This window comes from Eurosta solidaginis, chromosome 1, assembly GCF_040869045.1.
Source record: "Eurosta solidaginis isolate ZX-2024a chromosome 1, ASM4086904v1, whole genome shotgun sequence".
Taxonomy (NCBI): Eukaryota; Metazoa; Arthropoda; class Insecta; order Diptera; family Tephritidae; genus Eurosta; species Eurosta solidaginis.
This window is the reverse complement of record NC_090319.1, coordinates 64,413,718-64,435,371: the sequence shown is the minus strand read 5'-3', so window position 1 is coordinate 64,435,371 and position 21,654 is coordinate 64,413,718. Positions and strand designations below refer to the sequence as shown.

Genomic DNA, 21,654 nt, shown 5'->3' with positions numbered 1-21,654 from the left:
GTTATGGATTTGATATCGAAGAGTAATCAATTTCTTGTAGAATTGTTATCTACCAGTTTGCTGTCGGCATGTTATCGATTCGCTGTAGATGAATTACGGTTGATGAAATATGTACCGATAAAACTTCAGTATGAACTCGACGGCACATTTGTAATACGTCGATATTAAGCCGATAAGAATAAAAAAGCCGATGATTCGGCGATAATAAACCTATAAAAACCGGTAACTCGACGACAACAGTTCACCATCGATAATAAGTCGATATTTAAACGATAACTTGTCGGTATCGCTAATTCTGATAAGGTCTTTTCGAAAGGTCCGACATTTTTTGTTTCTGGTAAGGCTACCTCTCTAAAAGTGTGTTAGAGTGTAAACAATGCCTGGAAAGAATCGGGACGGAGAAAAGCATACATCTATACTGTGTGCTAGGGAATATATGTCAATGAAAGAGTGGATGAACTAGCTAAAAAGGGCGCATCCCTTGAAGCATGCTCCGTAGACGTCCCAATCAGATTTGGCGAGATTAAGAGAAGGCGCGACCAAGCGGCGTGGGTTCAAGCGCGGGGCTGTAAAGTGTCGAAGATTATGTGTAGGTCTTACAGCCTTAGCCTAACAAAAATGCTGCTATCATTAAAAAGAGAGAACTGTAGACTCATGACGGGTATTCTAACTGGACACTACGTTCTGGCGTCATATGCCTTCAAATTAGACTCCAGCAATTAGGAGTGATACAGCTGTTAGATCTAGAAGAAGCAAGTGGCAAAGGTCTTAGAAGGCTTCTGGCTTTTGCCAAGAGAACACAGTATTTTGATAATATAGGTCCTGGGTTTTGATAGGGTTTTGCAGTTTGGTCGTTATATAAACATCTGGGAGCACTACGGACTCATTGAGTCTATGTGAGGTCCTCATGGACAGGCCAGTTCAACCTAACCTAACCTAAGGCTATCTCTATTGTGGTTTAACTTCATTCTTTGAGCGAGCGCTAGTAAACTTAAAAATTTCAGTTTTTAGACGTATGTACGTTTACACATCGAACTTCACGAGTGTTAAGTATCCATGTTTCGAAAAATACTTAATGAGAGTTAGAGATTTTCTTAAGACATTCCATGTTATAGATGAAGAAAGTGGAAGTGTATATCATATCGCTGGAGAGGACTTTTGAAATTTTGTGGATTCTTTCTATACATGTTGAGCAAGAAGAAGAGAAACAAACTGTGTTAATACATTTCCCTATTACATCAATCCCAAACTACATATTTGTGTGTTGGCCTTGTGACGTCATTTTAACCAAATCATAAATGCATGAAATTGGCATTCCCCCATTATCCGCCCGTAAGCAAACGTATCGTGACATAACGCCAGCAGCACCTTTTACACCGTTTACTCTGTAAGTGGTATGCAATTACATGGCTGCCTAGTTACGCATTTTATTACTTAATCACCGAAAAAATACTTTCAATAATTTTCTATTTTTAATATTTTGCAACTTGTTGTTGTTACACTCAAACTCTTTTTAGTTCCGCACATTTTTTTCGATGTAAATTTTACGGTAGCCGATTTGCTTGAGCAACAGGTCATATCGCATACATCTCTTACACATAAAATTCGGTACTGAAAGTTTACGCATGCGCAAAGAGGCGTAGTTGCTTGCAACACCTTTATTTTTTACTCTGCTTACAATTTAAACATAAATATCGCATGTACTTGTGGTATTCAACTTTTGCAGCTATACAATTTTGTTAGTTACTGTTTTGAAATTGAATACCCAATTACAAGTCACTGCTGAAAAGAAGTAATCTCGGACACTACTGAACGTATTGGAATACAACTTTCTTTAAAGAAACTTCTTACATTTAGCTCTTTAAAGTTTACTGATACACCAGGCGCTTCGGGATGTACACGCCTGGAAATTAGGAGCCTGTATTATCTGTATCTTGTATTATTTACTAGGAAATATAAGGCTCTCAATTATGTTAGGCCTGATTTGGGAGGGTTTAGCCTACAGTGAGGTACAGCACAAAACATCTAGGAACTATACTATATAGGAGAAAGAGTGAGGAAAGCCTCCGGGACCCTGTATGCATGTACCTTTTCTCCCATAATCTACTATGGGGTCCTTGTTTGGTGAGCAGACACACAAAAAAGTACTTATGTCAAAGGACAAGAGGGGTTTTGCAGATTATCAGTGATTAGCATAGTGGCATGGCATGTCATTCTGCATACCCCGCCTGCAGGCAGCATAGCCATATGGCCATACCAATATAGCTTCATCTACTGTAGGGCGAGCAGACTACATGGCTCCTTGCCTGAGCTTCGAAAGAGACGTTGGGACTGCCATAGAGTTGGAGGGTTAGGGCAAGGAAGCGAAAATTACAGGATACACATGATACCGATGCCTTCATATTAACGGCAGGGCTCATTTCCGATGTTCACTGTGTCGATCTAGAAATAAGTAGATCCTACAGACTATCCTACAGCACACTGTAGTGTCTTTTAGGCAGAAATTGTAGGCGTGAAGAAGACAGCAGAATAAGCAGAAATAAGCTGCAATCGCGTAATGTAGTTTCTCCTGGGCGCCGATGTTGGGCATTATTCGCATTGTGGTTCCACCAACTTTGAAAATTGTCTCTTCTACCGCCTTGAAGTGGCCCTCAAAAGTTAATTTAGAGTCAATGTGTACTCCTTAGTGTTACAAGTAAGGCTTGGATTTTATTTGATAGCCTCCTATGGCTAAGACTATTTCATTTGTAGCTGTGAAATATATATGTACATTGATAGTCAAGCGATGATTAAGGCAATAAACTCACATAGTACCTCATCAAGAAGGGCTTGGAATGCAGAGAAGCATTGGAGAGACTTCGAGGCGGACCATACATCTATACTGGGTTCCCGGTCAAAAAGGGATAGAAGGTAACGAAAATACCGATGAGTTGAGAAAGGAGGGTGCAGCACTCGCTGAATCGAGGGAAGACGGCGTAATCCGGGTAGGAGAAATCAAAAGGAGACATCCATCCATTGATTCATCAAGCAGGAAAAGCGTGGATAGAAGCGCGCAGGTGCAAAATTTATGAGAGCATGTGCAAATATCTTCAAAAAGGGATGGGCATACTAACTGCACACTGCCATCTGGCGTTACATGTAAAGTGAGGCTTCGTCAGTAATAGCAGCTGAAGGAAATGCGAGCTGCTGGACGAAACGGTTGACCACGTCTTTTATTCGTGTCCTGCGCTCGCGTGGTCAAAGCTCCAGCTACTAGTGCACTACCCGCACTTCCTAAAATTCTACCACTGCCGACGTGCAATTTGACAGTATGTAATGCCAGAAGTCAGTGTTCAATCAGATGGCCTATCATGAGCGTACAACTCTCTATTTTTAGTGATAAGAGTAATTTTGTTAGTCTTCGGTGTTAAGCCCGGCACTTGGTCGATCATGGGCACCTCTCGGCTTCTTTTATTCTCGCGCGATGCGATTGGGATTGTATATGCCTAGAGGGATGGCCCTTTTTAGCCAGCTCATCCGCTTTTTCATTACCATCTATTCCATTATTCCCAGGGACCAAACATAGATGTATACTTCTCCCTATACCGATTGTTTCTAGGGATTGCCTACACTCTAACTATACACTCTGACAAATGAAAATTTTGTTATAACATGTAAGGACATAGCGCATGCAGTCTTTTCTTCTGGATATGAAAGAGTTCAACGCAACCTGGTCCAGTGTTGAGAATGGAGTTGGGCCAAAACAAAATTTGGAATTTGACTCTGAAAACATGGTTCACCATGAGTGATTGAGCTTTGGAGTCTACCGGCTCAATGCGAATAAAGCTGATTGTCTCTTCATGTTTCTTCAGATCAAACAGCTGGTGCTTACAGATGTGTGCCCCTATACGACAGAGAAGCTTAGCTTCACTTTTTTATGTAGAGAAGTGTAGTGGTGGTAAATGCAACATAGTTATGAGTGCTTCCCTCAGAGTGAAGCCACAAGTATCTACCCTCCGAGGAACACGGATATTTGGAATGCTGTGCAGCTCCATGTTAATGCTCGTGTGTTGTGCTTTGAGTAACTTTTGGTTCTGAACGCCTTCTAGGAATTCGACTTTGCCATTTTCTAGCCCAACTGCACAATGTTGTAAATATGGCTTCTCCAATGGCAAAGGAGAGTTTGAGGAAGTTTTCCTTACATAACAGCACTAAATGCATCCGAAAGGTTTTTATACCCTAAACCTCTGTGAGTTGCGCTGGGTAACACTCATCACACAAAATAGCGTAGGTAGAATGTCTCCTTGTGGGGTACCTATGAATAAACTTTTATATGACAATTATATTAATAACTGTGTGAAAAATATTAAGAATAATCCTAAAAAGTTCTGGACTTATGTTAAATCTAAAAAAAATGTATCGAGTATTCCCAAAACAGTGTACTACAACAATGTCTCAGCTTCATCAATCAGTGAGGCTGCCAATCTATTTGCGAACTTCTTTTTATCGAACTTTGTATCAGATGAGGACTTGACTGTAAACGACCTAGATGCGTTAATTGTTAGCCTCAACGATAAACCGTGTACTTCTATAGATTTTGGATCTTTGGTATTATCTGCAGTGGATGTCATCGAAGATTTAAAGAGTGTCAAAGACTCTTCTCAGACTGATGTTGACGGGCTTTCCTTGAAACTTTTGAAAAATTGTACCTCGCTGGTAAAACCTCTCATGCTTATTTTTAATCTGTCCCTAGCTTCAGGGGTTTTCACAGATGATTGGAAAAGCACTTCTATTAACCCTATTTTTAAAAGTGGCAATAAAAAGGATATTTTAAATTATAGGCCTATATCCAAGTTGTCGTCTGTTGCCAAGCTATTTGAATGCATTGTAAAAGAGACACTTTATTTTCATGTGAAACATCTAATTTACGCACACCAGCATGGATTTGTGGCAGCACGCTCGACAGTTACGAATCTTTTAGTCTTTACAGAGGATTGCCATTCGTGCTTTCGGAATGGTCTTCAGCTTGATACGATTTATACTGATTTTTCTAAGGCGTTTGACAAAATTTCTCACTTAATCCTCATTGAGAAACTTGCATTCCTGTGTTTTCATTCTAGTATCCTCAAATGGATAAAATCTTATTTACATAACAGGAGTTGCATGGTTGCTATAGATGGGGTATTCTCGGATCCATTCATTGCTACATCTGGCGTGCCACAAGGTAGCATATTAGGTCCTTTATTATTCATCTTGTTTATTAATGATGTTTCTTTTTGTTTCAACTCGTCTAGATTTCTCTTATATGCCGATGATCTTAAAATATATTCTGAAATAAAAGACTCGCGTGATTCATCGGCGCTTCAAAGTGAAATTCTTAGATTATTGCGCTATGAACAGGCTTTATATAAATATTAACAAGCATTTCAAAGTAACTTACTCTAAAATGGTCAAGCCTTTGGATACTTGCTATTGGTTGGTGGACTCGCGTATTTTGATAGTAAATTAAATTTACTACTCATTTAAACTATATAATTACAAATTCTTTTAAAATACTTGCCTTTGTGAAACGCCGCTCTTCTAATTTTTCAGACCCATATACCTATAAGCTTTTGTACTCGGCCTTTGTCCGTTCCAAACTGGAATACGCAGCTGTCATTTGGAGATCATACCATTTAGTCCATATAAATCGGCTGGAGAAAGTCCAAAAGTGCTTTGTTCGTTTTGCCTTACGCTCTCTTAACTTTACTGAACTGATTCCGTCGTACGTTGCTCGTTGTCGATTAATTAGTTTGGTATCGTTATCCGATAGGAGAACGCTGTTATCGGTTACATTTATTATTGATCTTGTCTCTGGCAGCATAGATTGTCCTTCCTTACTTCAGCTAGTTATCTGTAATGTGCCCGGCAGAAATTTACGGAATTTTGTTGTTTTTCGTGTTGGACTTAACAGAACAGTCTATGGCGCCAACGCTCCCTTGAATAGAATTATGTCTCATTACAACTATTTCTCAAATTTTCTGGATTTAGATTTAAGGTGTACCAAATCGGTTATACAGTTCAAACTAAAAACCTATATTTTAAGTAATACTTAATTTACATTAGTTTTACTATATTCTTAAGTGTCTGCTGTATATTAGACATACAAGTAAATAAATAAATAAATAAATATTAACATCTCACGAATCGTGTTTCCACTACTTAGCTCTTCGTCCTCTAAAGAAGAAAATCTATGTGCGAAAAAATGTAAGTTTTGTTATTAAAGTTGTTACTCTTACGGTCCCTGTTCCCTCAGTTGTATCAGCATGTTTAATTGCCCGGATGATTGCTGCAATGGTAGGTAAATCCCCATATTATGTAATTATTACAACAAATAGCAAAAAACCAGAAACCATTCAAGCATCTGCTACAACTAAATGCTCACAAAGAGTGAATTAGGCCCAGTTTATCATTAGTTGGTTAAGCTAAGCTTAAACTAGGTTTGCTTAAACTCTAGTCAAATTTAAACTCCAGTTAAACAACTGAGTAGTTTTTCAGTCACAGTTTAATGCAGCCTTTGGGGTAGCCTTTTTTATACGGCAACATTGGTATTTTATTATCTATATAATTTGCAGATACGATAACTGGATTTTGTTTACCCAACAAACATTTAAAAGATGTGTCTCCAGCGAATTATATATCTAGTTCCGGAGGTGATATCCAACATCATTATTTAATTATTCTTAAACCAGATAGTTCTGATATTGATATCCAAATCCATATAACAGCCTTTTAAAAGGTATATTTGTTTTTGTTGTATTCGAACTTTACTCTTTAAGAATAGCTTCAAAAGTGAGGCTATGGTATTGGTTGGTTTTTGCAGCGTGAGCAAGTTAAAAATAAAGTGCAAGTTCAAGCTATTTAAAAATACATAAAACATTATTGTATTGAAATAAATAAAAATGAATATTGAAGTCAAATGTATTTACTTCATTTTGAAGTAATTTGAGGGTCTTTAGCTTGTTGTGTTTTTTTTTTTTTTTTTTTTTTTGTTATTTAAAATTTCACCAGTGCCTTTATTAGTGTTTATTTGCACAAATATTTAAATTTAAAATTTTAGCTAAAGGTTTAGTTGGGTTCCTCACCGTTCTCACGTTGGGACTTATATTTTATTATTAGTCAAAATTTTGAGATTCCAAAGTGTTAATATCATCTGCCACTTTCTGCCACTAACTATGTTAATATACGACATTATTTTATCCAGTCGACGATATGCAAATGTAAACTTTTGTGTGTGTTTGTTGTTTTGTTATTGTTATGTATGCAAGATATTTTAATAACTTTAATTTCTTTATTTAATCCTATTAAACATTGTACTTGCGATAGTCACATCTTACCACATCTACTTACTTTTTGTATACATGCGGTGAAATAGGGAGGTTGTGGGTCGGTATGAAGGTATCAACTGCACCAATTTTATGAAAAATTAACTCTCACATATTTATAAAGCTGTGACCAAAGTTTCATGTTTATATCTCTACTGGAAGTATTTTTGGCCACCAACTCCATATAAGACCGACAAGTGTGCTTTGAGAGATTTTCAGAAATGTACAGTTCTCAAATGAATATTGGACATGTTTCTCCAGTATATATCCTACATTGGATATCGAGTTCAGGTTAAGTTGACAAAAAAATCTCCAAGGTGGTACCACCAAAGCCAACATCTATTTATTGTGATAAATAAACACCTAATTGATAGAAGTAATGAAGCGTAATTTATCAAAAATAAATTATAAATATTTATTTGATTTTCGTGAAAATACTGTAGTATTGGAATCTTACACTTGAGACAAGTCAAAGAAACACAACTTGAGAACGATAATTTTTTCAACTTAAGTAATAACATTTTTCGCTTTATAAAAAATTCCGTCTTTTGCTGAGTAAACTATGATTTTGAAGTTTAGCCACTTTTTCGTAACAACTCTTGAGATTTTAGAAGTAAGCTAGTTATCATCATGAGCTCTAATGGTACTCAAGCCCAAATACTTGTTATGTATATTCCACGCCATTACGAACGACCGCAAATGACCTATAGGTTAATTAGAGTTTATCCCTGCCAGATCGGCCGCTTAAGCTCAGCTTAAACTTCAGTTAAAGTAGACTGAAAAACTGCAGAATAAGTTTAAGCGTAGTTTAAATGACAAACTGGGTTGAACTTGTTCTGAAAAACTGGGCCTTATGTTAACTTGCAAGATCTCTTATGAACGAGTTTTTCCAACCGCAATGAGACCGCTGATGAATATGGTATGTATATATTTAGTTGGCTAGACTGCATGCGGCAAGCGTGAAATGATTACAGCAATGGTATTTTATAGCATCTTAGTGCCAGTTAAAGCAATGGTAAGGTGACGTCTCTGATTTCGGAAGTAAATGTGACACTGAAATGTTTGTTGTAAATTAAATGTTGTTTATTATTCCCACTTCCACTTTCGTTTTCATGAAAATTTCCTGCAACAAATTAAAAACTCCATTTACCATAGATTATGTACCTGAGATTACTGTAGAGTACCGTAGAAAGTGAAAAGTTCATAGAGCGGGAATCACACTAGCCCATTGTACTCAAATCTGGAGAAGAGTTGGAGTCATCTTCATACATGTTTCACGAAAATGCTAGCGACAACAGATCCATAGGCCTTAACTCCTTAAGGATGAAAGTCTTTGAAAGCCTTTTGGATATGATTTTGTTCTGTTAACTTTTCTACAAAGTACATAATTCATTTATATTGGAACCGTTATCCCTTGTTTCTGCGATGTGCATCTTCAGTGTCATTTTTCGTTTGGATATCCACAGAAGGGCAGCCCCAAATGGTTCAAAACTGATTCTGTCTCGTACGTGAAGGACAGATCAACATCAACTGTCATTCAAGAACTAATAGGTAGAAAGGTCCATACATTACTAAAAATAGCCTCTGTCAACCTTTCTGGAAGAGAGCGAGCTGTTATATACAACCATGTCTGCAAATAGTCGCAAGCAATGCTAAAAAAAAGATAACACAAACTTACAAGCTTCGGTAACAACTACCCATCGCAACATTGCAGCAAGAAGGAGTTCTCTTTCTGTTTCTGTGGAGGAAAAGTTTAAGTGTTAGGTTAGGTTAGGGTGAACTGGTCGGTACATGAGGACCTCACATAGACTGAATGAGTCCGTAGTGTTACCAGAAGTTTATTTAATGACCAAACTGAAAATTCTATCAAAAACGAGGACCTATGTAATAAAATAACTCCGTCCTCTTGGCAAAAAATAAAAGACTTCTAGGACCTATGCCACTTGCTTCTTCTAGATCTGACAGCTGCATCGTGAGCTTTTTACATCTGCTGTCAGTGACCAAGCCTAATTTAAAGGCATTTGACGCCTGAAGGCAGTGTCCAGTCAGAATACCCGTCATGAGTCTACAGTCCTTCTTTTTTCAATGCAACTTTGGTAGTCTAAGGTTTATAGTCCAGCGCTTGGACCCACGCCTTTCCCGCTTGGTTGATCATTTGCACCTCTCGCCTTCTTTAATCTCGCCCAATATGATTAGGACGTCTACGGAGCAAGCGTCGAGGGATGCGCCCTTTACAACTAGTTCATCCGTTTTTTCATTCCGATCTATGCCCATATGACCTGGAACCCAGTATAGATGTATGCCTTTCACCGATCCGATTCTTTCCAGGGATTGCTTACACTCTAACACAATTTTAGATGCTGTGCTATGCGAAATTATTGCTGTGTTAGACCCACTCCAAATGGTGCTGTACTTTCTCTATCTGCGCAAGTATTTGGACGTCGAGATTGACAGTTAGCTTAGCTGCAAAATTCATATCGAACGGCTTGGAAAAACAATGCAATGTACAATGTTAAACAGCTGAATAAAGTATAGCGAGCAGCTTTCAGCGAGGTAACAGTTATGTATATTAGGTCGTTCAAGAAGACGCACTAAGCGAACATATTCCTTAACCAGTTACCTTTGAACTTTAACATATGTGAAACAACCGACTGGTTTGCAGTAAGACCTCGTTAGTCTGCCTGTTAGAGCTCAAGATAATGTGGTCGAAGTGGTAACCTCAGCAGACTTTCTGACATAACTCCGACATTAATTTGTATATCCTCGCTGAGTTTTCTTCCTTGATCAGTTAAGGTATCTATTTCAGCCCGTCTTCCTGATTCGGCAGCTTAATTTCCCATTGCATCGGTCAGGGTAGTAAGTAAATGCAAGATGAAGCCTCAAGCATGGCGCTGACAGGAGTTCCTGGTTACGGAAGCATTGAGGACAACGGGAAGGAGTTACATCGAGGAGGACTAAAAAACAGTCATTCACATTGTCCGTTACGCCTAGCAAGTCATTCCCAAACAGTACCATATAGTCCTGGAACTTCTTTATTGGCTAAATTTAAAGTCAAGTAGCAACTGTTCACAGTTACACATCGTTCACAATCCAAATCTCAGCAACAACAGTATCGTCAAAATTACGATTAATTTCTTATCTTTTCAGGTTCGCTGATGGCACTGTGTTCAAGGATCATTTAGTCTAGCTGCTTATCAGCTAAGCACTATTTAAGTTGACTTCGACGGAGGTGATCACTGGCACTACAGTATGGCGCGTGCTTCAGTCCCTGGAGGATGGTTGAGTTTCTGTGACTCACGCATGCAGCATTTTGGCTTGTCAGTACATGCTGAAATTACGTGATAATTTTTCCCATCCTTCTAGCAAACACAAATCCTGTTGTGGCTTTTGAAATCTTCCTTTGAATGTCTATATCCAAAGCCGCTGCATTAACGTTTTATATCCGTCCGTTGCTTGATGCTAAATGGGACTCGACCCAGGCAAAAAAGTCCTTTTTTAAGAGTTCGATATCACAATTTGCCCCCTCCCCTCAGGTATTCAGATAAGAAAGGTAGTAGGAGCTGCTCATTTCGGAAACCTGTTCGGCTTCAGAACCAATAAGCCAGCCCAGGGAGATGGGATATGTCCCACTTTCTCCATTTAGATAGCTCTTGTGTCGCGACAGCTCTCCAACTGAAGGCAATATCAAGCCAGAACTAGCTTCGAATCGGCGCCTAGCGTTTTCTTCGAGCCCTCATTTAGGTGATCTTTTTTTATTCTTGGCACTTAAAGAGAAGCTACTTCTGTAAATTATTGGGTCATATTCTTGGACTCATTGGCTTCCAACGCGCACAGATAAACCAAGTATCCTATGGCAAGGGTTTTTGGGTCCATCGTAACGTTTCTTTTCGGCCTCCTAGCCACCTTCGAGTTGGTGCCTGGCACGTAGAGGCATTTTCCGTTGTTGGCTGTCAAAGAGTCTATGCACTTCTACAAGTCTACAAAATTTGCCATATTGGTCCTGGGGCTGTATTAGTATGTGTGAGTTTTAAAATGTACACTTTTTATTCACATAATTTGGTAGAAAAGAAAAATGTACATTTAAAAACTAACAATTACTGAATACAGCCCCTGATTTTCACCATTAAAGCTTACCGGTTGTGATGGAGCAACCGCAGGATACACTCGCTTTCCTATTATTATCAGAAATGGCGATCTCAGTAATTTTTTTTTGCTTTTTTGAATGCTACCTTGTCGCCATTTTACAGGTCGCTAAGGAAGTCCAGAACTCGGCCTGAATATGGAGTTTCCTCAGCCGACTCTGCACCGCCAATTTAAAGGTGCCTTAGCTTCCATGGTTTTAAAAAGGCGGAGATGATGGAATATTAACACCACAGCAATTTCGACTAGCTGTTACCCTGAGGTGGCATAATATCGTCACCGTCAGCATACTTTGCCATAAGGAGCATCGTCATCAGATTCTTATGGGACGCAATTTTGAGGATAGTACCACCGTGGCCCTCCTCTCTCGCCGCTTTTAATTATTTATTGCTTATTTGTATCCTGTAATGATATTTGTAGCTGACAGACCACAAGTCTTTCACTATCCGCCAACTTGTATACGCGGTGTTGGCATGAGTTCAGCCGGCACTATTAATATTATTATCGTAACTCTTACGAAACATGAACATGAACAAGACCTAATGAAATTTTTTTTCTCATTTGCAGTGCTCTCAGTCACATTTCTCTCTCAGTATTATACACAAGCGGCCAGCGTTGACTCAGATGATGACGAGCCAAGGCACTTGACAAACGACCAATGTAAGTTCACAGATAGTAAAATAGCCTAAAGCCTTTTAGTTTAGTATACTGTTTGGATTCACATCTACTTTTAAGGCAGCGTCTTTTTTTCAGTCGCAATCGGACTCACCATTCTCCAAAGGATACGTGATGGCTAAAACTTCGAAACGAGTTGGACGTGTGGAAACAAATAAAGTAAAACAAAATAATCGCCTGAAAGCTGGCGGAGAGTCATCATCTTTAGATTCAGAATCAGATGCTGATTCGGTATCTGAAAGTAGAGATGCCGACTCGGAGGATGACGACGATGATGATGAAGATGAGTACTATAACGATAGCGATGATGAAGAGAGCAGTAGCACAGATAGTAGTAGTGATGAAAATATTCCGCGACTACTCTCTCAATCGGCAATCAATCGCATCTCGGAAACTTTAGGAGCACTTAATACAATGGGACATTTGTTGGTGGATATAACGCGCGGTGGGCAGCATGAACCCAAACCTGAAACGTATCAAGCGTCTGGTGTGGGAAATGAGGTGAATATTGCCTCTAGTACTGTTAGTGGGATTAGTACAACAAGCGCTATAACGACTACTAGTACAACGACGGCAGCGCCATCTACAAAATTTAGTGACGTAAATCCGACAGCTAAAATACTTGGGCCACCGTCACATGAGAGTAATCTCGTAAAAGAGCAAAAAATTACCAATGTACAAACGTTAGTTAAGCGCGAGGGAGGCATGCAAACGCCAGCGGATCCCATGTTCGTTGAAACCAAAGATACTAAGAAGAAGAAGAAAAAGAAGAAGAATCGGAATAAAGTTAAGAAACCTGAAACGGGTGCGAGTAATCAAACGCAACAACTAAACAAACTACCCACCACAATGCGACCAAGCACGACTACCCACCCGACAACCACACACTCAATAGATCGTGTTGATCAGTTGCCAGGGACTACAGAAGATGTGATCGGTAAAGACGCCGAAAATTATTGCAAAACACCCAACGGGCGTCCTGGCCGATGCGAAGATTTGAGTAGCTGTCCCGCTTTATTATTGAACTTAAGCAGCTTACGTGAATCTTTGTGCTTTAAAAGCCTTTTTGTGCCCGGGGTCTGTTGTCCATTGCCAGAGTCTTCAACTGTGCTCACTACACAACGTCCACTAAAACTGACTACAAAAGCGCCAGTTACTGTGATAGCAACAAAACGTCCAACTACACCACGTCCAGCATCATCGCCGAGTTTGGTGTTAATACCACAGTTGAAACCCTCAACAACGACCGCAACAACGACGACTACACCAAACCCTCTGGGCAATGAGTTAGAACTGCTAGGCAACAATAATATTGTAGATCCAGAAGAGTGTGGACAACAGGAATATTCCTCGGGGCGTATTGTTGGTGGAGTTGAAGCACCGAATGGTCAATGGCCATGGATGGCTGCAATATTTTTGCATGGTCCGAAACGTACAGAATTCTGGTGCGGTGGCTCGCTTATTGGTTCCAAATATATTTTGACAGCTGCGCATTGTACGAGAGATTCGCGTCAGAAACCGTAAGCTATTTTAATTTTTTACCATTAGAATACTTTTGAAATCGGTGTCATATTTTAGTTTTGCAGCGCGACAATTTACTGTACGTTTGGGTGATATCGATTTATCGACCGATGCTGAACCTTCTGCGCCAGTTACATTTGCTGTGAAGGAAGTGCGCGCACATGAACGGTAAGTGGTGGAGAACAAACTAAAATTGGCAAATATTCAGGTACTTGTGACTTTTGTTACACCGACTGAAAGATAGGAAGTGGGTTTTGTCGAGGGCTGCCGTAGCATTCAGTCAATGCAGGATCGGAAAGGGATACAACGAACTCCAACTGAGTAAGAATACAGTAGTTATTTTTAGAGGTGTGACTCACACCCGACGATGCGAACGATGCAACGAATATTGATAATAATTTTTCGCCTGAGCCTTCGAACAGGGAGGAGACAATAAAAACATCAAACAAAAATGTACCATCAACTCTGTATCAAAGTCCAGATTATTTAAACGAGTTTGATATCGGTACCATTAATAATGAGTTTTTGCGATCTGAATAAGTCAACGAAATAATTCCGCGAGGTAATCAAAAGTGCCCTTTTATTTTTCCACGTGATTGTCATGACGAGGCATTTCCCACCGCGTTGTTAAACAGAATCTTGCCAAATGGAGAGAAAGAGGAGCGTGACTGGTTAGTGTGGAGTGCCAGTAGCAATGCTTTTTATTGCCTGTCATGTCGTCTGTTAAGCGCCAATATTTTATTTAAATCTACCTAAAATTTGTTGTCCTGGCGGATATTCGAAATTCCAGGTATGGAAGAAGCTATACGATAAACTGCCATCACACGAAAATACTCAAGATCACATTAAATGTTATATTCAATGGCGATCTTTACAAAATCTAATTCAAAAGGAGGCTACAATTGATACACTTATCAATGAACAGCTAATCGCTGAAACTCAAAAGTAGAAAGAAATTTTATATAGAATTTTGGCCACTATTTTATTTTTGGGTGAAAGAGGTCTAGAGTTTAAAGGTGAAAATATATATCATGGAGAACGAAACGATGGACATTTTTTGGGCATCTAAGATCTCATAAGCCAATATGATCCGATACTTAGAGATCATTTGGAGAATGTTAGGATTTCACAACGACAGCACAAACGTTTACAAGTTCACTATCTTTCCCCAGAGATTCAGAACAAGTTTATAGAAATTTGTGCAAAGCATGTGAGTGAAACTATATTAGATCAAGGCAAGAAAGCCAAGTATTTTGCTATCATCGTTGATGCTACGCCTGTTTGTAGTCACGCTGAACAGAATACGTTCATTTTGCGCTAACTCCATTTCAATTCGAAAGCAACAAATTTTACAATTCAAGAACGGTTTTTGGCTTTCGTGAATGGTAACCAAAAAACTGGTCAGAAAATCGCTAATCTAATTTTTTATACTCTAGTCAAACATGAAATCCCATTAAAAGATAACGGCGCCAATATGAAAGGAGCTTACAACGGAGCACTACGTCATACTCGAATGCTGATTACTCGCCTTTTGCAACCTACAGTCTCAATTTATGTGGTATTGATGCTGCAGAATGTTGTACCGCTGCAATTACTTTGTTCGGAGTTGTACAAAAATGTTTTATTATTTTCAGCAGCAGTCCAAAACAATGGGACGTCCTCAAAAAAAAATGTACCAAGCTCTCTTCACAGTCTTTCAGACACTAGGTGATCGGCTAGAATTGAGGCAATCAGACCATTCGCAAACCATGTTCCAGGATTAACACAAGCACTAAATTCATTAATTAAGCTATATTTTACTGCACAAGCATACGGAGATATTACCGGCATTCTCAAATACATCAACAAGTTCGAATGTGTCTTGCTGCCCTCAATTTGGTTCAAAATACTGACTACCATTAAGCTAGAGACGCCACCATTGATGTTGTGGTCCGACATCTGGTTCCCCCCATAAATTCAGAAAAAAAAATTCGGAAACACATTTTTTCAGAAAACATTAGCCAGAACCCTTTTTTCAGAAACAAAAATTCAGAAATCAATATTCAGAAGTCAAAATTCAGAAAGTAATAAGACAGCAAAAAACATAAAATTTTGCGCAAAAGTTTAATGTGTTAGATTTAGAGGTCGTTACCTTTTGGCGTAACCGCGAAATAAAAGTATTCGTAGAAGTAAATTCAAAGATGTTTATTATTATTAAAGTCTCATCGACTTGAGTGATCGTAACAACTAACTAGAAAACTGTCTCATTACAATAGGAAAAAATTATATGATAAAGAGATAGAACAAAGACGTATAACAGCTATTCGAGTTGCCAGATTATTTCAACATTTCCTCTCAACACGAATATCTGTTTTAGCGAATTCGAAATAAAATTCAAATGTGCATATGTATTATGAAAGACCCATAAGCTTCACAAATTTAATGTGTTTATCCTTTGATAGATTTTTAGTGAGTACGTCTGCAATCATGTCACCAGATGCTATGTAAGCTAATTTGACAGTGCCCTTAGATATTTCATCACGTACATGATGAAAGCGTATGTCTATGTGTTTAGTACGCGGTCGGTATACTGGATTTTTCGCTAGCTGTTGAGTGCTTAAGTTGTCGCATTTTATTAAGATATGCTCATTTGCCGCATATTGTCCAATTTCCTCTAAAAGGCGTTTAAGGTAAATTCCTTCTTTTACTGCTGTAGACAGTGCATAGTATTCCGCTTCGGTTGTGCTTACTGCTACCGCACTCTGCTTCTTACTTTCCCAAGAAATTGCACCACCACTCATTAAAAACACGTATCCAGAGTACGATTTTCTATCTTTGATGTCACCACCCCTATCTGCGTCAGAGTAGCCTTCTATTTCTTTTATATTGCCATCGTATTTCAACTTCAGATCGATAGTTTTTGCCAGGTAGCGTAATATATGTTTCGCGCCAACTTCGTGCTTACGGGTTGGGTTTGAATTACATTGTTCCAATTTACTTACAGAATGTTATATATCAGGGCGTGTAGATATTGCCAAATATAGTAACTCACCAATCAACTGCTGGTATGATTTCTGTTCGATCTGTGTGTCAGATTCGTCTACATCACCCACCTTATACCCTGGATCCAAAGGAGTTGATACAGGACGGCAATTGACCATATCGTATTGTTTTAATAGATTGCGTATATATTTAGACTGACATACTGTTATCGCACCAGTACTTCCACACCTGTCGATCTCCCAACCAAGGAAATATGAGATCGGTCCCTTATCAACGAGCTTAAACTCTTTTGCGAGGTCGGCTTTAAACATGTTTATGTCTTCTAAACTTTGGCTACCTACAATTAAATCGTCTACATAGACTGCAACGACACATAAATTTCCGCCAATGTAGCGTATGTATAGACACTGCTCGTTTTTGCTAGGCAAAAACCCCATTTTATTGAGGACGGCATCAATCGTGAAGTTCCACTCACGTCCTGACTGTTTGAGCCCGTAGATTGCTTTGTGTAGCCGCAATACTCGATCTGGATATTTTTCATCTACAAAACCTTCAGGTTGTTGCATGTAACACTCTTCATTTAGAGAACTATTAAGGTAGGCTGCTGTGATATCCAACTGGTGAAGATACATTTTATTTGCAGCTGCAAGCGCAAGCAACATTCTTATTGTTGCATATCTTATGACTGGCGAGAATGTTTCTTTATAATTAATCCCATATTTTTGGCTACATCCTTTCGCCACTAATCGGGCCTTAAAACGTTCGATGTTTCCATTTTTATCTGATTTTAAATCAAATACCCATTTACATGCGATTGGTTTTTGGTTTGGTGGTAATTCAGTTAGTGACCAAGTTTTGTTCATAATCAACGAGTCAATCTCTTGTTTCATGGCTGCTTTCCACTCTTGCTTATATTCTTTACCGTCAATAACTTTCACGCTCTCGGGTATGGTGATTTTATGAGATAAAAAATTAACGCTGTTGGGTATTTTTCGGGGTCGACCGGGCCTGCCTGTGCGAATAATTTTCGGACGTCCACGCTTTGGTTGGCATACTTCATCAGAACTTGGCTTTCTGCTTAAACTCTGTTCATCTCTTTCTGCTACATTTGTTTCTGTTAAATGTGTGGATACGGTATTTTCTGCCACCTCATTATCAAGGTTTTCGTACGATTCAAGTTGTCTTAAAATTTCACCGTCCGGCGTAGATTTACCCATTAGCATATCTTCTTGAAATTTGACATCTCTTCTAATAATAATCTTCTTCGCTTCTATGTCATACAATCGATACGCTTTTGACTCTTGTGAGTAGCCCACCATAATACAATTCCTTCCTTTAGCACGGAATTTACGATTTTCCGATTTATCCAACGCAATCGCTAAACACCCGAACACTCTGAGGTGTTGTATATTAGGCTTTTTCCGATACCATATTTCGTTTGGAGTTATATCACCAATTGATTTAGATGATATGCGATTTCGAAGGTACACCGCGGTTGCTACTGCCTCCGCCCAAAATTTCTCACTGAGATTGGCTTGCACTAACATCGACCTTGCCATTTCAACCAATGTACGGTTGGCTCTCTCCGATACTCCGTTCTGTTGTGGGCTATAAGGAGTACTCAATTGGCGTGTAATACCATTTTCCTCCAGGTACTTATTAAAGGCATTGTTAATAAATTCGCCTCCATTATCACTTCTCAAAGAGCGTATCAACTTCCCTGTTTGACGCTCTACCATGTTTTTAAATGCTTTGAACTTATCAAGTACTTCTTCCTTCGATTTTATGAAGTAAACAAACATTTTTCTAGACCTATCGTCAATGAAGCTAAGAAAATATCGTGAGCCACCAATTGATTGAACGTTGAAGGGGCCACATACGTCGGTGTGTATCAAGCCCAATATATTGTCAGCTTTACTTTCAGATTGTTGTGGGAACGGTTGCGTGTGAATTTTGCTGCGCATGCATGTAACACACGAATTATTTTCCTTAAAATGTGCTTTTTCTAATCCGCGCACTAATTGCTTTGTTTTCATTTGATGCAAACATCCGAAATTTACATGTCCAAGCCTCAAATGCCACATATTTTCTTGCAATACACACGAATACGCCGACTGCATTGTACTCTCAAACACAAACAAATCATTTTTGATATTTGCTTTCAAGGTTATACCATTGCAATGTTTATCTTTTACAACAACACCCTGGTCTGAAAATGTCACCTTCGCGCCGTTTTTAACACACTTTATAACTGAGAAAAAGTTATGTTGGAATGTGGGAGCATACAAGACATTTTTGAGCAGTAATTTGCCATTTGCCGTTGTCAATTTCACATCTCCCTTTCCTACTGCTGTGACGATTTGATTTCCAGGAATCGACACCATTTCCTCTACTTTTTCCATTGAAACAAAAAATCTTTGTTGTTACACATATGTGATGTGGCACCACTATCCACAATCCACTCAGACCGGTTTTCGCAATTGTAGTAGTTGTTGATATTTGTGATTGCTGTGTTAGCTTGTGCATAATATGAGCTTTCCTTCGATTCTTTTTGTTCTTTTGGTTTTTTCGATTTACAGTTGTAAGCATAGTGCCCGCGTTTATGACAATGGTAGCATTTAACATTATTTTTCGCCTTACAGTTTCCATGCAAAGTGGAAGTAGAATCATTAGGGTTCTTATTTTTGTCCATTCGATGTTGAGCTCTATTATTGTTGTTGTTCTGAGCAGAAAATGCATGCTGAATGCTTTCTTTATTGTTTCGATTATTTCTTCGCTCGTATTCTTCTAGAAGTTTCACTTTTAATACGCTGTATTCCGGTAGTTCATCTCTTGTTTCCATGGCAATCACGAAGCTTTCAAAATGGTTTGGCAGACTCGATAGAAGTATGATGACCAACATCTCATTGTTTATGGCAATTCCGACCTCTGCTAATTTCTCAACAATGTCTTGAAATGAGTTTAAAAATTGTAGCATATTACCGTCATCCGACAAACGGAGACTCAACAGACTTTTATATAGGGTAACTTTTCTAGCAGGACCTTTGGGTTTATAGATGGACTCCAATTTTTCCCACGCTTCCTTGGATTGCTTGCAATTTTTAATGTGGTTCAGTTGTGTTGGTTTGACTGACAAAACCATTGTAGCGAGCGCTTTCTCATCTAACGTATACCACTCTTCAGCATTGTCATCAGTCCGTGCTAGTTTACCAGACACGACTTTCCACTGATCCGAATGAATTAGCACTCCACGCATTTGCACGCACCATGAGTCATAATTATGCTCATCGAGCTTTTCAATAGCGTATAGCCCATTTGCCATATCTGGGAGTTCACTTGTAATATGCTCACGTGACACTTGTTCGGATTTTATCGACTCTGGTTGCAGTAAATTGTCTTCAAACACGTCGTCATCTGTCGAATTTGATTCTTCAGTTATCTCTTGTTCTTCTACTTTACTTTGGCTTCGCGTCTTAGGTCCACCTGGGCCCATAACCTTTTGTTAGATTTAGAGGTCGTTACCTTTTGGCGTAACCGCGAAATAAAAGTATTCGTAGAAGTAAATTCAAAGATGTTTATTATTATTAAAGTCTCATCGACTTGAGTGATCGTAACAACTAACTAGAAAACTGTCTCATTACAATAGGAAAAAATTATATGATAAAGAGATAGAACAAAGACGTATAACAGCTATTCGAGTTGCCAGATTATTTCAACATAATGTTTTTTTGCTGTCAGATTAATTTCTGAATTTTGACTTCTGAAATTTTTTTCAGCCTGGAACACAGCAACGTCGAAAGAAGGCGTTATATCCAATCGAATTATGGAATAATTATAATATCACCAAATTGGGTGAAGTCCGTACAACGTCATTCGAAGTGCGTTTGGGACACACGCTAATATATTTAATTTCATAAATAAAACAAGTAAGGAAGGTTAAGTTCGAGTGTAACCGAACATTACATACTCAGTTGAGAGCTATGGTGACAACATAAGGGAAAATAACCATGTAGGAAAATGAACCGAGGGAAACCGTGGAATGTGTTTGTATGATATGTGTATCAAATGAAAGACATTAAGGAGTATTTTATGAGGGAGTGGGCCATAGTCCACGCCCATTTTGAAATTTTCTTTTATTTTTGTATTTTGTTGCACCATATCATTACTGGAGTTGAATGTTGACATAATTTACTTATATACTGTGAAGATATTAAATTTTTTGTTAAAATTTTACATAAAAAAAAAAAAATTTTTAAAACTGGGCGTGGTCCTTCTCCGATTTTGCTAAGTTTTATTAGGCGTACATATAGTAATAGGAGTAACGTCCCTGCCAAATTTCATCATGATATCTTCAACGACTGACAAATTACAGCTTGCAAAACTTCTAAATTACCTTCTTTTAAAAGTGGGCGGTGCCACGCCCGTTGTCCAAAATTTTACTAGTTTTCTATTCTGCGTCATAAATTCAACTTATCTACTAAGTTTCGTCGCTTTATCTGTCTTTTGTAATGAATTATCGCACTTTTTCGGTTTTTCGAAATTTTCGATATCGAAAAAGTGGGCGTGGTTATAGTCCGATATCGTTCATTTTAAATAGCTATCTGAGATGAGTGCTGAGGAACCTACATACCAAATTTCATCAAGATGCCTCAAAATTTACTCAAGTTATCGTGTTAACGGACGGACGGACGGACATGGCTCAATCAAATTTTTTTTCGATCCTGATTATTTTGATATATGGAAGTCTATATCTATCTCGATTCCTTTATACCTGTACAACCAACCGTTATCCAATCAAAGTTAATATACTCTGTGAGCTCTGCTCAACTGAGTATAAAAATTTTGCAGCAAAAAAAGCAAGAAAAGCCACTCTTTGATATACGAAATTAAAATTTATAATCATCATTATATTTATCAGAAATGTACTAAAATGTTACCAAATAACTAGAAAAGATTATTTGAAACAACATGTGGCTGTTAAAAGAGAATTTTA

General features: G+C 38.5%; 2 protein-coding genes across 13 annotated transcripts in view; both read left to right on the top strand.

The window, feature by feature from the left end:
- The window catches only part of LOC137233799 (serine proteinase stubble-like), a 727,732-nt gene that overhangs the window by 595,673 nt on the left and 110,405 nt on the right, over window positions 1-21,654 (top strand). The window lies entirely within an intron of this gene.
- Window positions 1-21,654, top strand: part of LOC137233749 (uncharacterized) — a 68,659-nt gene that overhangs the window by 36,778 nt on the left and 10,227 nt on the right. For 10 of the 12 annotated variants that reach the window (XM_067757155.1, XM_067757117.1, XM_067757099.1 and 7 more), the window contains 3 exons: window positions 12,051-12,143; window positions 12,223-13,678; window positions 13,737-13,847. In XM_067757155.1, coding sequence (XP_067613256.1) covers window positions 12,051-12,143; window positions 12,223-13,678; window positions 13,737-13,847 — 1,660 coding nt within the window. Of the gene's footprint in view, window positions 1-12,050; window positions 12,144-12,218; window positions 13,679-13,736; window positions 13,848-21,654 lie in introns of all 12 variants that reach the window. The other 2 variants (XM_067757170.1, XM_067757162.1) reach the window with 2 other exon arrangements.